This window comes from Gigantopelta aegis, chromosome 9 (assembly GCF_016097555.1).
Source record: "Gigantopelta aegis isolate Gae_Host chromosome 9, Gae_host_genome, whole genome shotgun sequence".
NCBI classification, from domain to species: domain Eukaryota; kingdom Metazoa; phylum Mollusca; class Gastropoda; order Neomphalida; family Peltospiridae; genus Gigantopelta; species Gigantopelta aegis.
In genome coordinates this window covers 34,498,153-34,520,288 of record NC_054707.1, presented here as the reverse complement: position 1 = coordinate 34,520,288, position 22,136 = coordinate 34,498,153, and the positions used below count along the sequence as shown (strand labels likewise).

General features: G+C 39.8%; 2 protein-coding genes across 5 annotated transcripts in view; both read right to left on the bottom strand.

Annotated features, from left to right (window-relative positions):
• The window catches only part of LOC121380986 (L-galactose dehydrogenase-like), a 33,911-nt gene that overhangs the window by 10,290 nt on the left and 1,485 nt on the right, over positions 1–22,136 (bottom strand). For both annotated transcript variants that reach the window (XM_041510048.1, XM_041510046.1), the window contains exons 2-5: positions 14,051–14,160; positions 6,002–6,147; positions 2,173–2,334; positions 1,149–1,279 (exon numbers count right to left, since the gene is read on the bottom strand). In XM_041510048.1, coding sequence (XP_041365982.1) covers positions 1,149–1,279; positions 2,173–2,334; positions 6,002–6,147; positions 14,051–14,117 — 506 coding nt within the window. In that variant the 5' untranslated portion in view covers positions 14,118–14,160. The remainder of the gene's footprint in view (positions 1–1,148; positions 1,280–2,172; positions 2,335–6,001; positions 6,148–14,050; positions 14,161–22,136) is intronic.
• LOC121380989 lies at positions 16,297–21,402 on the bottom strand. 3 transcript variants are annotated; one of them, XR_005959027.1, is made up of 9 exons: positions 20,466–21,402; positions 19,925–20,069; positions 19,677–19,772; positions 19,418–19,499; positions 19,052–19,195; positions 18,786–18,920; positions 17,574–17,643; positions 17,042–17,380; positions 16,297–16,866 (listed from the first exon to the last, which is right to left on the bottom strand). XR_005959027.1 is itself a non-coding variant. In XM_041510050.1 (8 exons), the coding sequence occupies exons 4-7, from the start codon at positions 19,067–19,069 to the stop codon at positions 17,148–17,150; spliced, it is 456 nt and encodes a 151-aa protein (XP_041365984.1). In that variant the 5' UTR covers positions 19,070–19,195; positions 19,677–19,772; positions 19,925–20,069; positions 20,466–21,402; the 3' UTR covers positions 16,297–16,866; positions 17,042–17,147. The 3 variants fall into 3 exon arrangements, 1 of the variants encoding a protein (XP_041365984.1); XR_005959028.1 differs by lacking the exon at positions 17,574–17,643; XM_041510050.1 differs by lacking the exon at positions 19,418–19,499.

Below are 22,136 nucleotides of genomic sequence, written 5' to 3'. Positions count from 1 at the left end.
TAATGACACTACTAGAGCACATTGATTTATTAATCATCAACTATTGGATGTCAAACATTTGGTTATTCTGACATATAGTCTTAGAACGAAAAGATGTTTCCATTAGTAGCAAGGGATCTTTTATATTCAACATCCCACAAACAAGCAGCATTCCAGTCACAAATGTTTAAGTGATACACAGTGGAGATGTCATCAGACTGAATGCGTACTAGTATTCCTGAAGATGTGAAGATCCTTATAGTCACTTAACCTTCTGACTACTGTAGGCGAGCTATCTTGCCCGACATCACACCAGTCGACATACTGTACACTGTATACAGTGCATTCCCCAATTCATATTCCCCGCCGTTTTGCACACAACACTCACCAGAAACAGACAACAGGAAACGGAAGACAACTCAGTTTCCAGTATCTTTAGTAACTGTTGTCTTTTTTTTCAATGGAAAATACCTCCGAATTTTTAGTTGAAAAAGTGGGTTTTGGTAAGTATTTTTGCTTGACAACAACGACGGCACGTCACGGTCATTTTCAGGGATCGATAGCTGATTGTGACTGCTAATTTGATAATAAATTTGATTGTTTTACCAATAACGAAAGCCACCAAATATTGGGATATGAATCACAGTTCGGTTTAAAAAAAAAATTATAGTCAGAAAACCACTGTAATCAAGAATAATGGCACATAAATACTGGACAGCTGGCCACAAATGCACTACAACAGCTTGTTCTGAATGTGCACGTAAAGCCCTATGACCTGACCTGACCTCACAAATGCCCTTAAATAAATGCAACTTTTCCAATTTTTTGCCTAATTTCAATCAACATTAAGTGATATAAAATATCATAAAAATTTGAAAACCACCGAAAATAATACTTATGATTCACATATGAACTTTATTTTATGTATTTATAAAACATTTCAGCAAATATATGTCAGTAAAAATTATAAACTTGTACCCACTCAACATGGTTTTTGTCAAAAATTAATCCAGTAGTCTAAAGGTTAAGACAATGTCATGCATATTTAATTTAGCGATTTGGGATCCAATTTAGATGGCCACTTTATGTTACTACTTATTACGAGTGCATTTATATTAAAATCATTTTAGGAGGCTAAAAAGTGCCCATTAGGACAAGTTTTACTGTACCTGAAATTTTCCAGTGGATACCCTGTGATTCCAATAAATCTTGCCTTTCCCGACTCTTTCACTTTCTGAAGGGCTGGCAGCGTTTCATTGATGACAATATCAAGACTGGGTGCAAACTCCATATCATGAACCTAGATAAAACACAATACAATCATATAAATAATAGCACACAAAAATCACTTTTTTTTTAGTACATTGGTACCCATTGGTGAGAACACCATTTGTTACTTAAGATAACACATACCGACAATAGACACGTGTATCATCAATTTAGAAATACGACTGGCTGCTCCTAGGTGATGACCTGATCTTCACAGTCATATCATCCAATAAAAACAAATGCAAAATGGAATTGAATGCACAGAGACGTACCAGCTAACCTGAAACTGACTGAACTGTGACATGTAGGTTACTGCAAGCACAATGGATTTAAACATATTTCAGTTGGAAAATGTTTAAATTTATTTTCAACCTGTTTTTTTAGGATATGTAAAAATTAGAATACCACATTCGTGTCCGTAAAGATACCATTTATTATATAACTTGTTTAAGAACACGTCCCATTCGTTATTATATCATTGAAAAGAAACTAGCAGATTGTAAAATGGCAAATATCAGGACAGCCCCATACCATTACACTTCCATTCCTCAGGCAGAAACTCTAGCACTGAGCTGCTCCTCTTCTATTAAAAATGGAAACAAATTAACATGCAGTCTGTGCAGTCCTATGCTACAAAGTTTAGGACTCGCAACCTGATTAAAAAGTGTATTTATATTCTGTCACATCATTCTACAAAACATTTTTTTTGTAAATAATTTCTGTTTGGTTTGATATTAGAAAATTGAATGTGTTATGGCAATAACAAAAAACCCACCGATTTTTGTGTACAATTTACAAATTAATCGCCTCAGAAATAAATAAAAATGTGTAGTAAATTCCATAGCATGAAAAAAGGTGTTCCCTGTGGGACGGACTATAGACAAGTAGAGAAGTGTGGATGTTTTATTGTTAACGTTTCACTACCTGAATGAAGTCGACATACGGCAGACCCAGTCTTTGTAGACTCTCATCAACACTCTGGATTGTTCGTTGTGCACTGAAGTCAAACTGCTTCTCCACCTCAGGCTGGTATCGACACACTTTCGTAGCGATATAGTAAGAGTCACGTGGAATATCTTTTAAAGCCTGAAATGGACAAAACAAACAAAACCACTTTAAATTAATTAATTCGAAGGAACTGATCCTAGTGTATTAGGCAGTGTCAAATTCAATATATTTTTGGCTATTACATTATATTATGTATTACAATGTACTCATAACTTCTTGCTTAAATTACACATTTTGGCAAATCCAATATGAGGGTTTTTTCAGGTGTTTGTGGTAGCTCAAAATGTATTTTATTCAAAAAATAAAAACCACGATCATCAGGAACTATAGCAGGCTGCAAATTTTAGTACATTTCCTTGTTTGCACTAATTGCAGATTTTCAGTCGGAAGTAGAGCTGGGCCATATACCATTCAGTATTGTTATCATGTCAAAAACGATTTATCATACTGAGCAAATTTCAAAATACCAAAATTTCGGTACTGAAAAATGTTTCCCACCATTTAGTATATTACTAACAACATATCTGATGAATGCAAAATGGATCCTTGTGAATGGAATTTAATTTTATTTAGATAAATTAACTGGTGAGCTGTAACTCAGGCATACATTTAAAGCCGAGTACACTAAAAATACAGCTCGATATTGGTATTGGTATTGGTATTGTGTTAATACCAAATACCATACCGATACCAAGGTAAATCACCCTAAAAAATACTGATATCGATACCGAACATTAAATTTTAATACCACCCAACTCTAATCGGAATGGAATCCCCAAATCTCCATATTACACCATCTTTACAATTCCGGCAGAATAGAATATAGAATAGATGTTTAACGACATCCCAGCATGAAGAAAAATACATTGGCTATTGGGTGTTAAACTATGGTAAAACCGTGGAAAATATTAAACACACATCCAAAAATTCAATGCATATATACAATGTACATGTATGGTCAGTGTAGATACATGAGTCACACGTAGTTAGGGACTGTTCATAAATATCAGCACTTTTACAAGACTGGTAGGAAGGGGTTAATTAACGACAGCGTATATTTTTAAAAGACACAATAAAGTTAGGAGGGGAGGCCGTGTTAAAAATAAGCACTTATCTGTTTGTCCTGACGAGCTAAAATCTGTTTGGACAAGCAAAATATACCTCCGTGGTTGTCCAGTGGACAAGTGAAAATTTTCAAAGCAGGTTTATTTTGAACAATCAAAACTAATGTCCTTGCACTTGAATAAAATTAACAACTTATTTGGACACGTGAAAGTATTGGCGGACAAGTAGATTTCTAGATATATTTGTCCGATGGAATTTCTGCTTATTTCTATCACTGGGAGGGTCAGTAGCATTTTTTTCAAAAAGAGTATGCTTTGTTGAGAGCATTGAATAGTCCCTCATTATTTCCATGAGCCGGTTCACATTCGTTGTTCATTACTGACAGACTCAGCTACCAAAGGCTGGTCCAGTGGGGGAAGCTAGCCCTCACCTCCTCAGCCCCCACCCCTTTCACCGTACTACAAAAATATGCACATATTATTCTACTGAATTTTCATATTATACCAGCCCTCATCCATTTGTGAAATAATTAAAGTCTCAGTCTTGCACGAGTATAATTTAATATCTAAATTTTTACAACAGACTACCTACACTCTAGATTTAATTTCTTCCTCTGGTACATCTTTACAACTGATGTAACTTCCATTATTAGGTGTAATCATGTTTCTGTGTTACAATAGAGATGAGCGGTATAACGTATATACCATCCAGTATTGGTATCAGGACAATACCGATTTACTGTACCTAACAAATATCAAAATACCAAAATTTCGGTATTAAAAAATGTTTCCCGCCATTTAGTAAAGCGCTAACAATATATCTGACAAACGCAAAATAGATGAAAAGAAGAAAGATATGAGGGCCTTGTGTATGAAATTTTATTTTATTTAGATGAAATTAGCAGGTTAGACTTAACTCGGGCATATATTTAAAGCAGAGTGTACCGAAAATACTGCTAGCTATCAGTCTTGTATTAAAAAGACAGAAAGAAAGAAATGCTTTATTTAACGACGCACTCAACACATTTTATTTACGGTTATATGGCGTCAGACATATGGTTAAGGACCACACAGATTTTGAGAGGAAACCTGCTGTCGCCACTTCATGAGCTACTCTTTCCGATTAGCAGCAAGGGATCTTTTATTTGCACTTCCCACAGGCAGGATAGCACAAACCATGGCCTTTGTTGAACCAATTATGGATCACTGGTCGGTGCAAGTGGTTTACTACCTACCCATTGAGCCTTGCGGAACACTCACTCGGGGTTTGGAGTCGGTAGTTGGATTAAAAATCCCATGCCTCGACTGGGATCCGAACCCAGTACCTACCAGCCTGTTGACCGATTGCCTAACCATGACACCACCAAGGCCGGTCAGTCTTGTATAAATACCAAATACCATACCGATACTGAGGTAAATCACCCCCAAAATACTAATACCGAACCTGAAATTTTAATACTGCCCAGCTCTACTTTGTAAATGTTATGTTTGTCATATCATTGTTCACAATGTTGAATTATATATTACAAATGATGAGACATGCTTGTTGTGCAATTGATGCTTATTAGTAAAATGTATTGCAATGACAGAGGTGAGGCGAGTATAAAAAACAACTGGGTACATGTAATGGTTTCAACGTAACAAGTTCTTATAAATTTAGTTTTCACATTTTGCATTGGATACAGTGAAACCTCTAAAAACCAGACCCTCTGTAAACCAGAATTCCCTCGAAACTTGACGTTTTTTGCGGCCCCTTTTAAAATATCTGTACAGCAGAGAACCTCTCTAAACTGGATACAACTTAAAACCAGACTTTTTACATGGTCCTGAGGAGATTCACTGTATATATAAAATATATGTATGGGTTAGTGTGTGCGTGAGTGCGTGTGTGTGTGAGTGAGTGCATGTGTGTTTGAGTATATACAATGATTTACTCCTGTAAACTGGACAGCCATGGGACCAAGAATTCAGAGGTTATTTTATGTACTAATATTTCAAGGGGCCATGAAAAACATCTGGTTTTGAGGGGATTCTGCTTTACAAATTACAGAGGATCCACAGGGTTCATACACTTAAAGGAAGTCAAAATTCAAGGGTTTTTCAAGCACTTTCCAGGTCAACTTTACCAAAATTCCAGGACCTTACCGAGTTTCCACAGGTCGTTAAACACGCAAGTGCCAACCATCTTTGTGGGTTTACAATAGATTCATTAACTTGACACGCTCCCTGAACTTGCTAAATACCCAGCGGCAAAAAGTGACAAACTTTCTTTTCCAATATGGCGATGCTGTCGCTTGGATCTCATGGCCGCGTGATTCTCGCATCGCGAGATAAAAAAACCAAACAAACATTCACACGTCAACTGAGCCGGTAAACATCAATTGGCCAGACGATTGGCATTTGATTCTGCCGCGGAAATGAAACAAATAATTTAATTACATGTTAAATAAAGTAAATAAAGCCTCCGTTTTAGGTGTTTGTATTTTATTTGACATCAAATTATAATTTTCAAGGGTTTTCCAGACCGCAAGATGATTTTCAAGGGTATTCAAGCACTGGAATACATTAGTTTATTTTCAAGGGTTTTCAAGGGTTTTCCAGGCGCATACAAACCCTGGATCCAGTTTTGAGGAATTTCACTATTTATTTTCTCTCTTCATCAAGATATAACAATTGAATACTTTGCCAAGCACCGTCTCCGACTTCCCATGGCCATACCATGGCGCAGTGTCAATGTAATTTATCCCACGCTTCAGTGCTTCATGGACCACTTGAATTGATTCTCCTTCATCGGTCAACCGGTATACATTTCCAAGCGAAGAAGCTCCTACAAGATACACATGAATTTCTTTTAAAGGAAATAATATGGTGCGGTATTGATAATTTGATTTTAAAAAAACCCAAAATGTTTATCTATTAAAACGTAAAACCCAGTTTTTATAAAATCTTTAACATATCTCCAACTAACGCAGATTAATACAGACCAAAGAAAGATACTTTTATGGGAGCCCAGAGCCTAATTCACAAAGCTCTCTTAGGTTCTGCTAGACAACAAAACATCCTCTTTTCATGTCTTTTAGCATTGCACTGCGATATCGCAAAGTTGTGAGAGTTTTAGAAAATTTGTTTCTAATTTTCATTATTATTCATACTTACCTAGTGCTAGCACAACAAATATGCTATTCAACCTGAGTCATACCTACACACTGCAGAATTCTCTCCCTTGCCGGATATGCGCAATGCTATCCTTGCACGGGCTACCTGTAACTTCATTCTCGGTTCAAAGTCCACCCACCGAGGGAAAGCCTCATAGGGGTGGGTGGGAGGTATAGTTTGTTGTGCTAGCACTAGGTAAGTATGAATAATAATGAAAATTAGAAACAAATTTTCTAATAGTCTTATTCAACTTACTGTGCTAGCACAACAAATATGCTATAACGGACGTGCAATGACACCGTTAGAGCACGTGAATTCAACATTAATGGGAGGAGGTAAGAAAATAGAGGACTTACCCGTACCCAAAAAGCTCCTTTGAAGTAATGACATGGAGATAGGACGAACCACGACATACGGTAACAAGGAGTCAAAAAACTTTTGGGAATAAAAAGGGGCTTCCCAAAAGAAAAACTCATCCCCATGAAAGGGAGGAAAAACATCTCCCCAGGGAGAGGAAATGGTAGACAACACTACAAAAAACCCCATCCCTCAGAAAAGGGTGGAGTGTTAAACATGTCCGAAGCGTGAATCGATGGCAGTCGGACGGAAAAGAGGTCGACCCCTTTCCGTTGCCCTGCGCACAGACACGACGTGTTGAGCCGCAATGACTGTCTGGATCCTACGCGTACCGTCAGGACCAACCGCCATATCCCGGAAATAGAAACGGTCAAAAGTGTGCCGTCCTTTCCAAACCCCTGCATTCATGACCTTTATAATATCTAAAGAGTCATGAAAATTCAGGGAAGCAGAAATGGCTCGGATCTCATGTGGTTTAACAGAGAAATTCCGTAACACATGATCACCCGCCATCTCATATGCTAGCTTGATGGTAGCTGCTATCCATCGAGACAAAGCATTTTTTGTGACATCACCCGGCCTAATGGTATAAGAAATAAACAATCTCTTTTTACCCTGCCGCCGGTTTTTTCGTACGCTGCAAATAATACTTCAATGCTCTCACCGGGCAAAGAAGTCTATCCGAGTTATCAGATGACAGTGTACGAGATAAACTGTGAATGACAGTAGGTGGAAACTCTTCCCCTGGAGACTGGTTTTTAGCAACAAAGATAGGGTCGGTACGTAAAGTGACAGACCCGTCCGAATTGTAATCAACCAAATCATGCAAAAAAGCATGTATCTCACTGATCCGACGACAAGCTGCCAGTGAAACCAGAAACAGAGTCTTCCATGTCAAGGCACGAAGACTAGCAAACCTCAACGGCTCATAAGGCGCACCCTTAAGAGCATGCAACACCAGAAAGACATTCCATTTCGGAATAATGGAAGGTCGTTCAACCGTGGATTGTAATGATTTAAGTAAATCATGCAACACCAAGTTGGTAGAAAAGTCACGACATCCACACTGTTTAAGAGTAGTGAAAATCGCAGCTCTGTGACTTTTCACTGTCGTGACTTTAAGTTTCCTTTCTTGGACCAACGCCAGAAAGTACTCCGCTAAATCGTTGACAGTAGGCGATAAGGGATCGAAATCCCGTGCGTTCGCCCAACGAACCCACATACGCCAGTGACACTGATAAACCGACTCGGTAGAATTGCGCTTTGCTGAAGAGACGAGATGCGCAATTCTTGTCGAAAAACCTCTGCGTCGCAAGGAAGCCCTGATAACCTCCACGCGTGAAACCGGAAGACCTCCGGCTTCGGATGCCACACCGTCTGACTCAGTCGCTGGCTGAGTAGATCGGACAACACTGGTAATCGGAAATGGGACTGCCACTAACAGTGACAGGAGCTGTGGAAACCAGGGCTGTGCCACCCACAGAGGAGCTATCAACGTCACGTGACAAGGTTCTTGGACCACTTTGGTCAACACCTTGCCGAGTAAGACAGGAGGAGGGAAGGCATAAAAATCCAGTCCCGTCCAATCCATACTTAACGCGTCGTACTCCAACGCCAATGTGTCCGGTACCGGGGACACGAACACCGGCAATTGGTTGTTCAACCGTGTGGCAAACATGTCCACCTGTGGACTGCCCCACACCCGAAGAACCGCTGCGACCACCCCTTTGTTCAACATCCACTCCGTCTGAACAGGGGTATGTCGACTGAGGGCATCTGCTAACACATTCACCGATGAAGGAATGTGTTTCGCCCACAGAGTGGTCCCTAGTTGGTCGCAGAATTCCAAAATCGCAAGAGCTTTGCGACCCAAAAAGTCTCCGATTTGGTTCCACCCCAACGATTGAGATATGCCACTACCGACGTATTGTCGCATCTCAACAGAATTCGACGGTGTCGAAGAACACACCGGAAATGAAGACAGGCACGATGCACTGCCTCCATCTCCAAACAGTTGATATGAAGCTTCCTCTCGGAGAGATTCCATACCCCTGAAATGTGTTGATCCAACAGATGCGCCCCGTACCCGTGCAGCGACGCATCCGTGAACAGGATCAGATCCGGAGCAGGGGGGTGCAACGGAACCGATAGGGACATGCACTTGTCCGACAGGCACTCCTGTATCGGATGAGTGAACCATGGGCCCAGAGGCACTATCGTGTCCCAATTGTGACCGTCCCACCGTGGGGACAAATGCCACTGGAGTGGTCGTTTGAATCGTCTGAACCGCACGATCAATGAGGCCAGAGATTCGAGGTGGCCCAACACCATGTGGAGAGATCGTACCGTAGTACTTTGCTCCCCCATCAAACGTCGCGCTGACGTTTGGAAATTGTGGATACGCGCATCGGTGGGACGAACCGACGCTACCACAAGATCGAAGACCACTCCAAGATATGTGAAAATCTGAGCCGGCGTTAACTCCGATTTCACCCAATTGGGAATAAAACCCAATTGGAGGATCGTGTCCAAAAACCAACCCGACATTGGTCTGACACTCCTGTTGCGACGAAGCTGGGATCAACCAATCGTCCAGATAGGTATGCATTCGAACCCCTAACAAATGAACATGACCTACCACCGCTTTTACCACACGTGTAAAAGCATGGGGACTCGTCGCCAAACCGAACGGAAGCACACGAAACTCGTACGCTTTCCCGTCGAACAGGAAGCGCAGAAACTTCCAAAACGCCTTGTGCACCGGGACATGGAGGTATGCGTCTTTCAGATCGATCGACACAGCCCACTCCCCAATTTGAAGCAGGTTCCGGACCGAATGAACCGTTTCCATTTTCATGGAAGGAACATCGACGTAGACGTTCAGTGGCTTCAAATTTAGGATTGGTCTCCATTCCCCATTTTTCTTCCGGGCGAAGAAAAGATGAGAATAAAATCCCGGAGTGTCCAGACTGACTCTCTGGATGGCCCCCTTTGTCGAGAAACTCGGCAATCATACTCTCCACTAAAAACGCGCCGATCCGCGGACGGGTAACGGCGGCATTCTCGGAGTGGAAGTAAGAGGGGGGCTCGAAGAAAAGGGTATTTTGTAACCGTGTCGAACGACCGACAGAACCCAGGGGTCGAGACCAGGCAGCTTGCACCAATTTCGAAGGAAATGGCGGAGCCTGCCCCCCACGGGTATGTTTGCTAAACGGTACCTCCGAAAGCAACTGCCGATCGTTCACGTACCCTCACCCCAACCGCTTACCACCCGTAGGCGCAACGCCTTTGGTGGACTGAGAACGGAACGCAGTACGACGTTTGCGTCCTCGCTTAGCGGAAAGACGGGTTGTTACCTGGTTGCCTCCTAGTGTCAGGAACCCTAGGGATCTGAGCCGACTGTAAAAAAAGCAGCCTTTTTTACAGGAGGAGGCTTGAACCCCGAAAACGTGGACCGACGTTTACCAGAGGTTGAGGGTCGAGTGTTCGGGACTGGTCGCGACAAATCCTTGTCTAGGACAATATTAAAATCGGGACCGAAAAGTAAATTTTCCCGTACCGAACGTGTACGAAAAAAAACGTCTTCGCAACGTTTGACGCACTCAAACCCGCCAGGTAATGGTCACGCCGTAACAAAAGACTGTTCGCAAACAATCGGCCAGATAACTGAGCGATATGCTTAGAGGCTTTTGACGCAGCCTCCAAACAGCCTTTCGCCATCGCGGGGGAAGGCTCTCGACAGCCTTATCCAAGCCAAATAGGAACGTACCTAAATGGTTATTAACCTGGAACATCGACTTAGCCAGCCGTTCGAACGATTCCAGATCCGCGATTGGCAATGACACATGCGGCGATGGGGAACAAGCGGCTCGGACACTAGCGGGAACGACCGCCGGATGTTCGAGAAAATCCGCCCCCAACGTCTCATAGGAGTCGGCACGAAAAATGCGCGCTCCCGTTAGGATTTTCCCCGTAGGCAGTGCCGTTGGGTACTCATCAACACCCACTCCCAGGATACGATCACTGCCAGTGATCAACACATCAATGTCAAACACATCAATGTCACAAAGTGAACTGTGCGCCTCCTGTGCAAGTGGTAAACCCGACTCCTCACGAGGAGTGACCAAATTCAAAGAACGGTTCCCGAAGGAGACACCCTTGAATGTAGGCTGGGCCTCAACCTGAGGTATAGCGTCCCCGCATACCTGTCGGACCTGGTCCCTGACAAAAGCCAGAACCGCCGGATAATCGCACTCCTCCTCTACTTCCGAACCGAAGTGAGAGAGAGCTGGGTCAGCGACAGAATCCGGTCCAACCGACGCTTCCTCTGAAGCCAGGTCACTGTCCACTGGATCCCGAAGATCGATATGGACTCCTCCCCCTAATCGAGACGCCCCTGGGGCAGCGTCTCCCGAGACGGAAACAATAGGAACCGAACGACAATCCCTAACTGCATCGTCAAACTGCTGTCGAGACGCAGTTTCTGCTGGTTTTGGCGGAAAACCGGGGGGGGGGGGGGGGGGGGGGGGGGGATGGGAGCCGCACCTGTCGGTCCCGTCTGCGAAAGCAATGATCCCAACTGAGGCGAAGCGTTCAAAAATCCACAAAACTCCGAAACAACGTTTCCTGAAAGCCTAACGGTCGTTCCTGCGCCAAGTGCGGAACGGTCGGAGTTTGCGGCCACAGAGTACCCCCAACCGAGGGGTATCTGCGCGCGAACCTCGTCCTCTATCGAGTAAAGTCGAAGAGGTAGGGACCAAAGACGGTGCAAACTGTGAGGAGATGTCCGTTGCTACCGAAGTCACCGGACCCTTGGGGTAAACATATGCAAACGGAGGACCCAAACGGGATGAGTCCTCCACCCAACGGTAAACATCGGTCGGGATGCCATCAGAGACGGATCCCGGCATCGGAACAACTGGCTCAGTTCGAAGCAAACTGGCAGAACTCTCCTCGGGCCTTGAGAATGCTGAGGTGCCGAAGCGACTGTCAGCAATCGAAGGCAAAGTCGGGCCACCTGCTCTGCGGACGAAGCAGTGGACCTATGCACAACGGAGTGCATGTGCTCGGTAACCGATGAAGTCGTCAAAACCGGTGCCGCGACGACTCCACCCTGCCCCCCTTCTGTTTGTAAAGGTAACCGTAACGACGATGGCGACGCCCGCGACGAAGCCACACAAAACAGAAGAAGGCGCCGTCACTAACGAAGACGGCTCACGTACCACGGTCACAATAGGAGCCCGGGGGGGCGCTCCCGAAGTATCTGTAACTGTACTCGTAACACGGACCGAAGAAGAAACACCCTTGTGTTTCCCCCCTTTCCGGACACTTTTAGAAGTGTCTACAGACTTATGGGACCTACCCACTAAGTCCGACTTGCCGACTACTGCCGAAGCAGACGACAAGATTTTGCTGGTACCCGAAACCTGAGTCTGCGAACCGAACCGAACCCACTGGTCAGGAGACCACGTGGCGCAGATCTCACACTGACGGTCTTGAGAACAAGACCGACAGTCCGGACACAACATGTGTGTGTCTTTACGTCGTAAAAGAAATGGACAACCATCTCGCGCACAAACTTTCCGTGCGCTAGCTGTCAACGAACTCGCGTCGGACATGGTAAATTCAACACAGAATTCCCAACTACCAACCGTATGTCAAGTTCAACCAAAAAAACAACACAAAATTACAAGTAAAGAAAACTTTTTGCCAAAGCTTAACAGGTGTTAACAGGTGGACTGCAGAATTGAGAATGAAGTTACAGGTAGCCCGTGCAAGGATAGCATTGCGCATATCCGGCAAGGGAGAGAATTCTGCAGTGTGTAGGTATGACTCAGGTTGAATAGCATATTTGTTGTGCTAGCACAGTAAGTTGAATAAGACTATAGTGAATTAGGCCCCAGAACTCTGTAGATTGGGCATGTTAAACGTTTTCAACTGTGCAGAGGCAATTGCCGTTGTTGAGATATAAATTGCTATAGGTCTGAAGCATCACAAAAGTGTCATTGGTTGAGCTTTTTTTAAATTTTTTAAATTGCTGTGGGCATGCTTTAAATTGCTGTCGGTGGGCTGTTTCACCCGCAGCAATTTTGTTTTTTAAATTGCTGTGAGACACAAATTCTTAAGTTTGAGCCCCGTTATTACCGAGGTTAGAGATCAGATCAGGGTTTCTAAAGCAAAATGTTCCTCGATATATACCGAAAAACAGGACAGTACATCCCCTCCCCATTACCAATTTGTATGAATCATTATGATTCAGTATACTTATTACTGTTGGAAATCGGCTGGAAATTCATCACAGAGCATTGGTTGACATCGGCTGGCACCAAACAATCAACTTTTTATACAACTGGTTATAATTTGGGAACATAAGGACTTGAATTATAACCACCATGCACCTAGGGGCCTACTGTGTTCACTGGGTTAAACCCTACAAATGGCTAGTTTTACCTTTAATAACTATTTAATATCTTTTTTCTTCATGTACATATGGAAATAAACCCCAACTCCAACAATCTTACATCAATTCTATCAACTAAACAATCAACTGGAGGATCAATCAGACTTAACATTTTCCCACGCAATCAATTATGGATTTTTATAATTGATCATCACATCGGTAGAGCTAAACCGATCAATTTTCTATTATTATAACTGATCATTGGATCATCAACAAACTTATCACAAACAACATTTTAAAGTAATTTCAACTATAATACAAATGGAACAGTAAGTTGTAAAATACTGTAAATCAGGAAATGTTAGCGAGCATAAAATGTTAGCGAATTTAGCGAGGTCATACAAGACGCTAATATTTCATGCTAAATTTAAGGAGACGTACAACAGACTGTTCAAACATACATGTATTTGTGTGATTGTTTTGTTAGTGCTTAATTGAACACACAATGGTTACAACTTACATGCCAGTGATGAAACCAAAAGGATAGGAAACAACAATAATTGAAGAGTTTAGGCGCCTGAACTCTTCAATTAATTACAAATAGCAGGCACATTCCTGCAAATGTCTACTAAATTTAAATCGTCTGTAAGCCACATGTGACCAAACATATTATTTCAGCTGATCCTACAACTTAAGCTTATGTTTTTTAAGTTTCTGATATGATGACCTCGCTAAAGTTTTATGTTGCTATAAGTCATGTAATTGGATTTTGCTAAACTTTAAGATCGCTAATATTTGTATTTATGATGTATAGTACCAAAACTCAGCACAGACACCTGCAGTCCTGTGTCACCCAAAGTGTTGTATCGCATTTTAGAGACCATACCATCATCATGAAAACCAGCAATGTATGTTGGTATTTGTAAACTGCAAAATCAGAAATTATAGTTTTTTAAAATAGTATTTGCTGTTGTTTATCACCACCATTACTACATGAAAATGGATTAATTAGCAACTGGGTCATTCCATAACTGTTCCTGCTAGAGAGAAAATTTGGGGTATGGTGCTATGGAACTAAATACAACCAGTCAACAGGGGGTATGAGGGGCCTCCCGCAGAAAGAAAATGGGTTAAGTTTAGGGTTAGGGTTAAGTAAATCATACAGGTACAACTGTGTCCGGTGTATCGGCGCACTTGGTATTTTACTCAAGTATGCTTCAGATGATGTCATGTTGTCAGTGTTTTTAACGAATTAAAGTTCAATTCCATTTTCAATGTTTAATCAAATATCAACATATTTATTATTAAGAGTACAATTTTTTTTTTTGAATTATCAATAATTCTATCATAATTTCAAAATAAATAATTCACCTGCTTTCGTATATATAAACACGAAATAGGTCAGCATAATTGATATTAATTTTGTTTAAACCAGTCTAAAAACACTGTTCCCGCATTTAAAAAATTATAGTAATTATTTTCTTTGGTGATTTTTACTTAAATTGAAAAAGAAAACACAGACAAATACAAATACAAACAAACCAAAAGTTTTACATCTTAATTGAGAGTCATTCCAGTTCACAATTGTCACAATCTACCCGAGAAAAAAATAATCCGTGTAGGCATTTTAGCCATGCATGAAAATGAACATGTATGCATCTGCAGTACTGTGCAACTCAAGAAAAACGATTCCGAAACTGATCATGAGATGGGTCATGTGTGATTGTTAATTTTCATAGTAATATTTTTAACAAGACAAAACAAAAAACTACTAAAATAATCCTGGGACAATAGTTTAGCGTTTATGGGCTACAAAGTGAGGTTATGGGCGGTCTATAAATAGCGGGGTCATCGATCCACATCTACTGCGCCGAATCACCGGACATGCAACTCGCTTTGGATACATGGGGGTGTCTATATTTATGGACAATTTCAAAATGTTTATTTACTATAGACATAAACCAATTTGTAGCGTAGTGTATCTCTGATTATGTACCGCTTCATTGGTGAGAGACACATTTTAAAAAGTATTTCAGTGTTCACATAGAAAATAGGCTGATACACCGGACAGCACTGTAATGTTAGAGTCATTAATTTTGTCAAAATGTTAATTTGAAAAAATAAAATCTGCAGAAATATTTGGGTATGGCGCCATACCCATTTTAGAATCCGGGTCGTTTTGCCCTTTTTCCTATTTGACCCCGAGTCGTTTCGCCCTTTTCCTGTTCGCCCTTAGAATGAGTTGTTTTGCCCCTATGTATTGTGGTGGTACTAGTATGCAAAATTTGGTATATAAAAATAATTTTACCCATAATTTTGTCGTAATAGTCACCTAACAGGCAACAAGGTTGTAGACTTAAACGTAAAGTCCAAAATGTGGACAACTACAATAAATTGCTCCTACCTTTATTTTTCGTTAGATTTTACCCACATTTTGTCCAGACAGAAATCTTGAAAAAACAATTACAATGGCATGGATTCCACCTACTAGATGATAACCATGTCACCTGTATCGACTTGGCTGAGATCGCATAGGGCAAAAAGCATGTAATTTTGTGCCGGCTGCCATTTTGACGTTTTATGGAATATTCTACAAGAGGGGTGAAAGGATATGACTTAATCTAACAACCGTTGAATGTAATAACATGTTATGATATAAATGCAAATGTGATGTCATATTATTTTATTCTATTAATATTATTTGATTGTTTAAAGATACCACTAGAGATCATTGATTTTATATTAATATTATATGAAGAGTATTCCATAAAAAACCAAAATGGCAGACAGCAGAAAACTGCATGTATTTTACCCTAAACTGGCTGTAACGAGAACAGACATTGATATGTTACGGTCAGTTCAAGACTATACCGCAAACAGTGGGTTTTTGTTATGAATAGTTCGGTTTCACAAAACTTTGGAAAGTGCCACAATGAACCATTTTCATGTAGGCCTACATGTATATAATGTGTAAATTATAAAACAAGAATCAAATGTGTTCTTAAATTTGTTTTTTATCTCTCTCTCTCTCTCTCTCTCTCTCTCTAATTTGTTTTTTATCTCTCTCTCTCTCTCTCTCTCTCCATTTAAATGAATTAAATAAGGACAATATAAAAGTATTGTTGCCTTAAAAACAAGATTTTAAATAACAGAATTAAAAACATTACACAAATCTGTTTATTTGATGTATACATATGTTTTTGCTAACATAAGCACACATACACTGGTGTCACCTAAGCATTTGTGTTATATTTTTAAATATTTGTTTCACCGCCACAATGTGTTACTAGTACTACTGAAATTTTTTTTAATCCAGTGCATCATGTATCTGAATAAATCCTTCACAAATTTATTCACTGTCTTCTCTTCTGTTCTGTTCTCTATCTGGTGGTCCGTAAAGACCGGCACACCTCTTCAGAAATGTGGACGTCGACATTTCTTTATTCATATATTTCTCCCAGGCCTCATGAAGTCCCAGTTCAACGCAGGAAAACTGGCTACTTCTGTCTCTCTCCAGGTCATCCGCACTCACGTTCAGTTCCACAACTCTTGCCTCCTTTACCAGCAAAATCACCAGTTGGTAAAACCCTAGGCCAGCATGAACAGCTTTTTTGTTCAGTCTGTTGTGCCATCCTACAAATAAATAAAGTAAAAAATCATTACAACAATTTAAAAAAAAAAATTGTATAAATAACATGTAACTAAAAAAAAAAAAAAATTCGTTTGAATGTCTATTAATATATTGTACATTATACATGTATGTTTATTATTTCAATTCATATTGTGAAATTTCCGATTTTATATTCACCTTCTACATCGTTGTTTGTCCGTATGGTGTCTAAAAACACACCAGTATGGCATATCAAGCACTGTGTTCCTCACCCACTGCCTCTCCATGTAGGTTGTCAATTCTGTCAGTTGTGCTGTGCCCGTCCTTTCAGCTCGTCAAAGGTCTCCACGATATGGACAGCTGGTAAAAAAGGCAGAGCCATCAGTTGCTGGATGTAGGTGTACATAGCCTGCCTCTTTTTGTATGTTGTAACCAGCCCTAGGTCTTGAACCTTTCTCCAAATGGCCTGGGACCAATGAAACACGCATCCCTTCACCTCAACATCAGGGAACACAACCCGAATTGCCTGCCAGGCACCTGAAATGATAAAAAAGTATGAATTAATCAGCTTACATTATGCACCTAGTATACATACATACATACCATACATTACATAAATACATAGATATTCATACATACATACGTACATTACATAGATAGATATTAATACATCAATACGTACATACATACATATTCATACATCAATACATACATAAAATTGGACATTTACCTTTCTCAAAATCCAACACTACTACTTCCACAACATAATGCTGTAATGTATCTTTTAGTGCTTGTAGTATCTGAAAGACATTTTTTAAAATGTAGTTTTAGTTTCTATATTTAAATTATGATAATTAAGAATTGAACGTGAAATTTTTTGAGTTTCATGCTAGTATGAAACGCAAAACCGCTTTACACACTGTATGAATGGCGTAGCGCGTTAGCAAATATTTGAGTGCGTGAAAATTCCATGTGTTGATAGATTTGACATGGAGAAAGTGGTTTCAATGTTTCCGGAAATGGATGAAACAGGTGTGTCGCGAGTTTCTGTGTTTACTGGCCTTGTAATTGTGGAAGTGGCAACACAGGATGGTTTTGGCATGTGTGACTTCAAGTGGTGCGACAGAAGTATTCGTGACATTTGACAGTGCCATGCTGATGTTTCGTTTTTGGAAAGTGGAACATTCTCTGTTGTAGCTTCGAATTGAAGCTTCGTTCCTGTGTCCCGACATGTACATGATATGCCTAGTTTCAAAACCCGAGTCGTTTAAAGATTGGATCGCAGTGGCTATGTGTTGTGTACCGTGTACGTCATACTACAATGCCGTTGAATGCGCGTTACTGCTAATGGTTGGCATGAACTGACTGAATTTTGTTTTTTTGAAATCGCTTTTGTAAAAGACCAAATTCCATTGGAATTATACACTTTTTTTGGATCGACAAAATAGATTTTTAGCTGTGGGATTTTGAATTCACTATAAACATGTAACGTAAGTAATTTCAATAACTTTTAACCTTTAATAAAAAATGTCTGAAGCGACCTATTTTGTATGGTATAATTTATATGTGAAGATTTTTAGATGTTTACAAGTTTGACGGCAGACGATTACTGTTTGATGTCTAAAAATTTAATCTCACGGAAATTCCTCGGGGATTCCTTTGTTGACATAATTCATAAAGTAGTTCCGGCTATATAGCCAAAAATAGTGCTAAACTGAGATTCATGGTGCTATGAATGCCAGTTTTTATCATCACGTGATACGAATTTAACCAATCCAAGGGTTTATAATAAAGGGATTTTTAGAGATTGGAATTATTATTACATGAAAAGCTTTAAAGTACCATATGCATTTTGACAATGTAACATGACATTTGATGAAACAATATGAAAAGCTTTAAAATAAACATAAATAATCATAACGACTATTTGGATTTTACAAACCTGAACATAGTCCTCTTTTCGTTTCCTTGACATTATCGCAAATGCCAAGGAGAATTGCTTTCGCATCCCATCCTTCTTGACGAAAGCATGGATGGACATCAATTGTCCCGAGGCACTGAACGGTTCACCAACAACCTGTAAATTAAGACAATATAATTATTTTATTAAAATTTACTAACGAGAAATTTGATGTAAATATTTAAAAACAATAAAATTATACATAGACATGTAACAATAAATGATAATTGATTTTGACATTGATTTACCGTAAAGGTTCCATCCATAAACCAGCGTTTAGCTTGCTGCAATATGCTCAGTTGAAAAGGAGTTGAAAACAGAAAATGACGCTCCTGGCCAACGTTCAAATCACTAATGAGAAAGTCATCACACTGTAAAAACTCTCTGTTCACCTGTAATTTAACCAACAAAAAAGAAGAAAAAAGTAGCAAATTTGTTTAAAAGTTGTGTGTTGGGCAGATCTGGTGCGATGTTCATGGATCTGTAAGGAAAACACATTAGATATTGAATAAAATATTTTAATCATTGATTGCATGTCCATACTTCGCAGTTTATATAGTATCGTTACATGGCAGTCACGTAATAAAACTATTGAAATAATATTAATAATTTACATGTCAACAGGTTCTGAATGATCTTCTGTATTCCTGTGCGGAACATCAAACGATGCTAGCAGCGCATCCTGATTCTCAGTGTCTGCAGTAGACATGAAAAATAAAGTTAATTAAGTACATTATGATTAATAATAATAATAATAATAATAATAAACGATACCCAAGGATAAAAATTTGGGAACTTAATAATTGGAAAGTAATACTAAATAGCAAAATTAAAATTAAAATTAGCAAATGAATTGGTAAATTAAATAATTACATTTCTTCAATATTAAAATTCCCAACAGAAATTTCGGTGACATGTACGGCAGGCTCTGTGGCGTTCTGGCGTTGGCGCTCATTGTCTGCCGTAGACCTGAAAATACAGTTAATTACATTAGTACATTAATAATAAACATAATAATGAACGATACCCAAGGAGCAAAAATATGGGAACTTAATAATCGGAAAGTAATACTAAATAGCAAAATTAAAATTAGCAAATGAATTGTAAAAATATATAATTACATTTCTTCCACATTGTCGGCAGGCTCTGTGGGGTTCAAAGAAGTCTGAGTACTTTCGGCCACGGGAGAGGCAGTGCACACCTGACACATGAAATCCAACTCAATGAGGCCCTGTACCAATTGCCGGTAGACGTTTCTCTCGATACCTAATAAAATAAATTCTAAATAAAGACGTTTCTGTTGATACCTAATAAAATAAATTCAAAATAAAGACGTTTCTGTTGATACCTAATAAAATAAATTCTAAATAAAAAGTTACTGACACAAACTACCGAACATAAACGAAAAATTGAAAACGTAATTATCAGTTATCCTTGGCAGCCAGTAAATTTACAACAAATAGTCAACCACGTGGATATAGTCGTTTTCTTGAAATTCAATTTTTCTAGAGTCTAGACGTAGATGACATGGAGACATGGATTTTTTAAACTGAAAACATTGATTATTAAAGATATCTTCATATGTAATGGAAAAGATCCTAATACAATGAACATTCAATATGTAGTTAAAAGCCTATACAGATACAACACAAAGTTACTTACCGGTTCCACATATTCGGTGTTGCCACTTGTCAAATGCATCGCATTGTAGCGCTTCTTGTCTTGGTCGAACAAGACTCGAACAGGATACACATTGAGCTTCCATATTATATAGAGTCATTCGCAGAATTCAGAGTGGATGGATGGGATGGGAACTCTATTTACGTGCCCATATCCACAGAGGTTCAGGCACGCCCACCCCGGACTTGGCCAGTGACCAATTCTGGGGAAGGAAGGGGAAATTCAGAGTGATATATTTGCCCAAGATCCACAGCATTTATAAGTTTCTTGTTTTACAGTAATTACTCATTATACTACAAAGATATATTTGTTTAATACCGATTCTATTCGAGATCAAGAAAAGGCCCAAATTCAAGTAATCACATTGGCTACTCATGCTAAGGATGACCTGCTAATTAAGCAGACAATCCCCTGCAAGGCTATATTGTACCAGGAGTAAATATCCCTTCAGATTCTTTAAACTGCTAATTAAGCAGATAATACTCTTGTACACTCAGTTTCTCTGAGCTGCTAATTAAACAAACAACAGACTCGCTCAATGATTACATCTGTATGTGATTTTCTAAGAGGAACTCTTAGTTTGTACCCAAAATGAGTATATTCTCACAAAATCTTTTTAAAAACCCCACAAAACACGCATTATTTAAAAACATTTTAATAACAAAAATGCCATATATAGCATACAAAAAAAAAAAATTTAAACATCTTTTTAATGACTTTTTTAATGTAAATTGAAGGCTTGCGGTGAACTCGTATGGAAATCCACATGGGAACTCGTATGGAAGACTTACTCGTATGGAAATTACAAACTGATATATCCAATGGAATGGAATGGAAACTCGTTTAACGTGCCCATATCCACAAAGGTTCAGGCACGCCTACCACGGATCCGTCCTCTGACTTTGCCAGTGGATGGTTCCGTCGCCGGGGGGGGGGGGGGGGGGGGGGGGGGGGGATATATCCAATACTGTATAGCAACTTGTGTGTAGTTTATATACAGAGTCCAACAAATCCGCTAGCCCGACATCCGTGGCTAGTGGTTTTTAAGTTCGGGATAATACCTTTTTTGTTCATCAATTAACAACGGATTACACATTGCCATTATATTCATTTGATATCAGTCCGACACGGGATGATGCCCTGTATTTGAGCACTTCTCCCTAAACTAATCTGTTTACTTTATTAAATTGACACCTATGCCTCACCAGCGGATCAGAGTAATTTAACATAACACTGTTCAAATTCAATGCTTAAAACTAAAACTATAAAAAGTCGCTCCAAAATCCACCCAGTTAACTTCACTCGGAACCATGACAGACTCACCTTGTGTGGTTTGTCACCGACCAGTAACAAGATGACATCACGCCGTGGAATGTGACTCTTGCCAACAATAGACACATAGGACATGCGACACAAAATATATAACATGACACGAAAATAGGTGACCACAGGTGACTGCGGTTGACACGCAAATAGTTGACTGATGGTGACATAAATAAGAAGCATGTATACAAAAGTGTCACAATACACATTTAAGAGAAATATCAAAGTATATCTGCATATCCAAACATTCTTATACGAGTTCACCGTTATTTTTTACATACAAGTTCGTTTTCCATACGAGTTTTCCGTCCATACGAGTTCACCGCATCC

Coding starts and splice junctions, on each gene's coding strand:
- LOC121380989 (XM_041510050.1), bottom strand. Junction 17,644..18,785: donor GAAAAGAGGACTATGTTCAG/GTTTGTAAAATC, acceptor AATGTCTTTCAG/ATACTACAAGCACTAAAAGA. Junction 17,381..17,573: donor AGTGTTGGATTTTGAGAAAG/GTAAATGTCCAA, acceptor TTATCATTTCAG/GTGCCTGGCAGGCAATTCGG.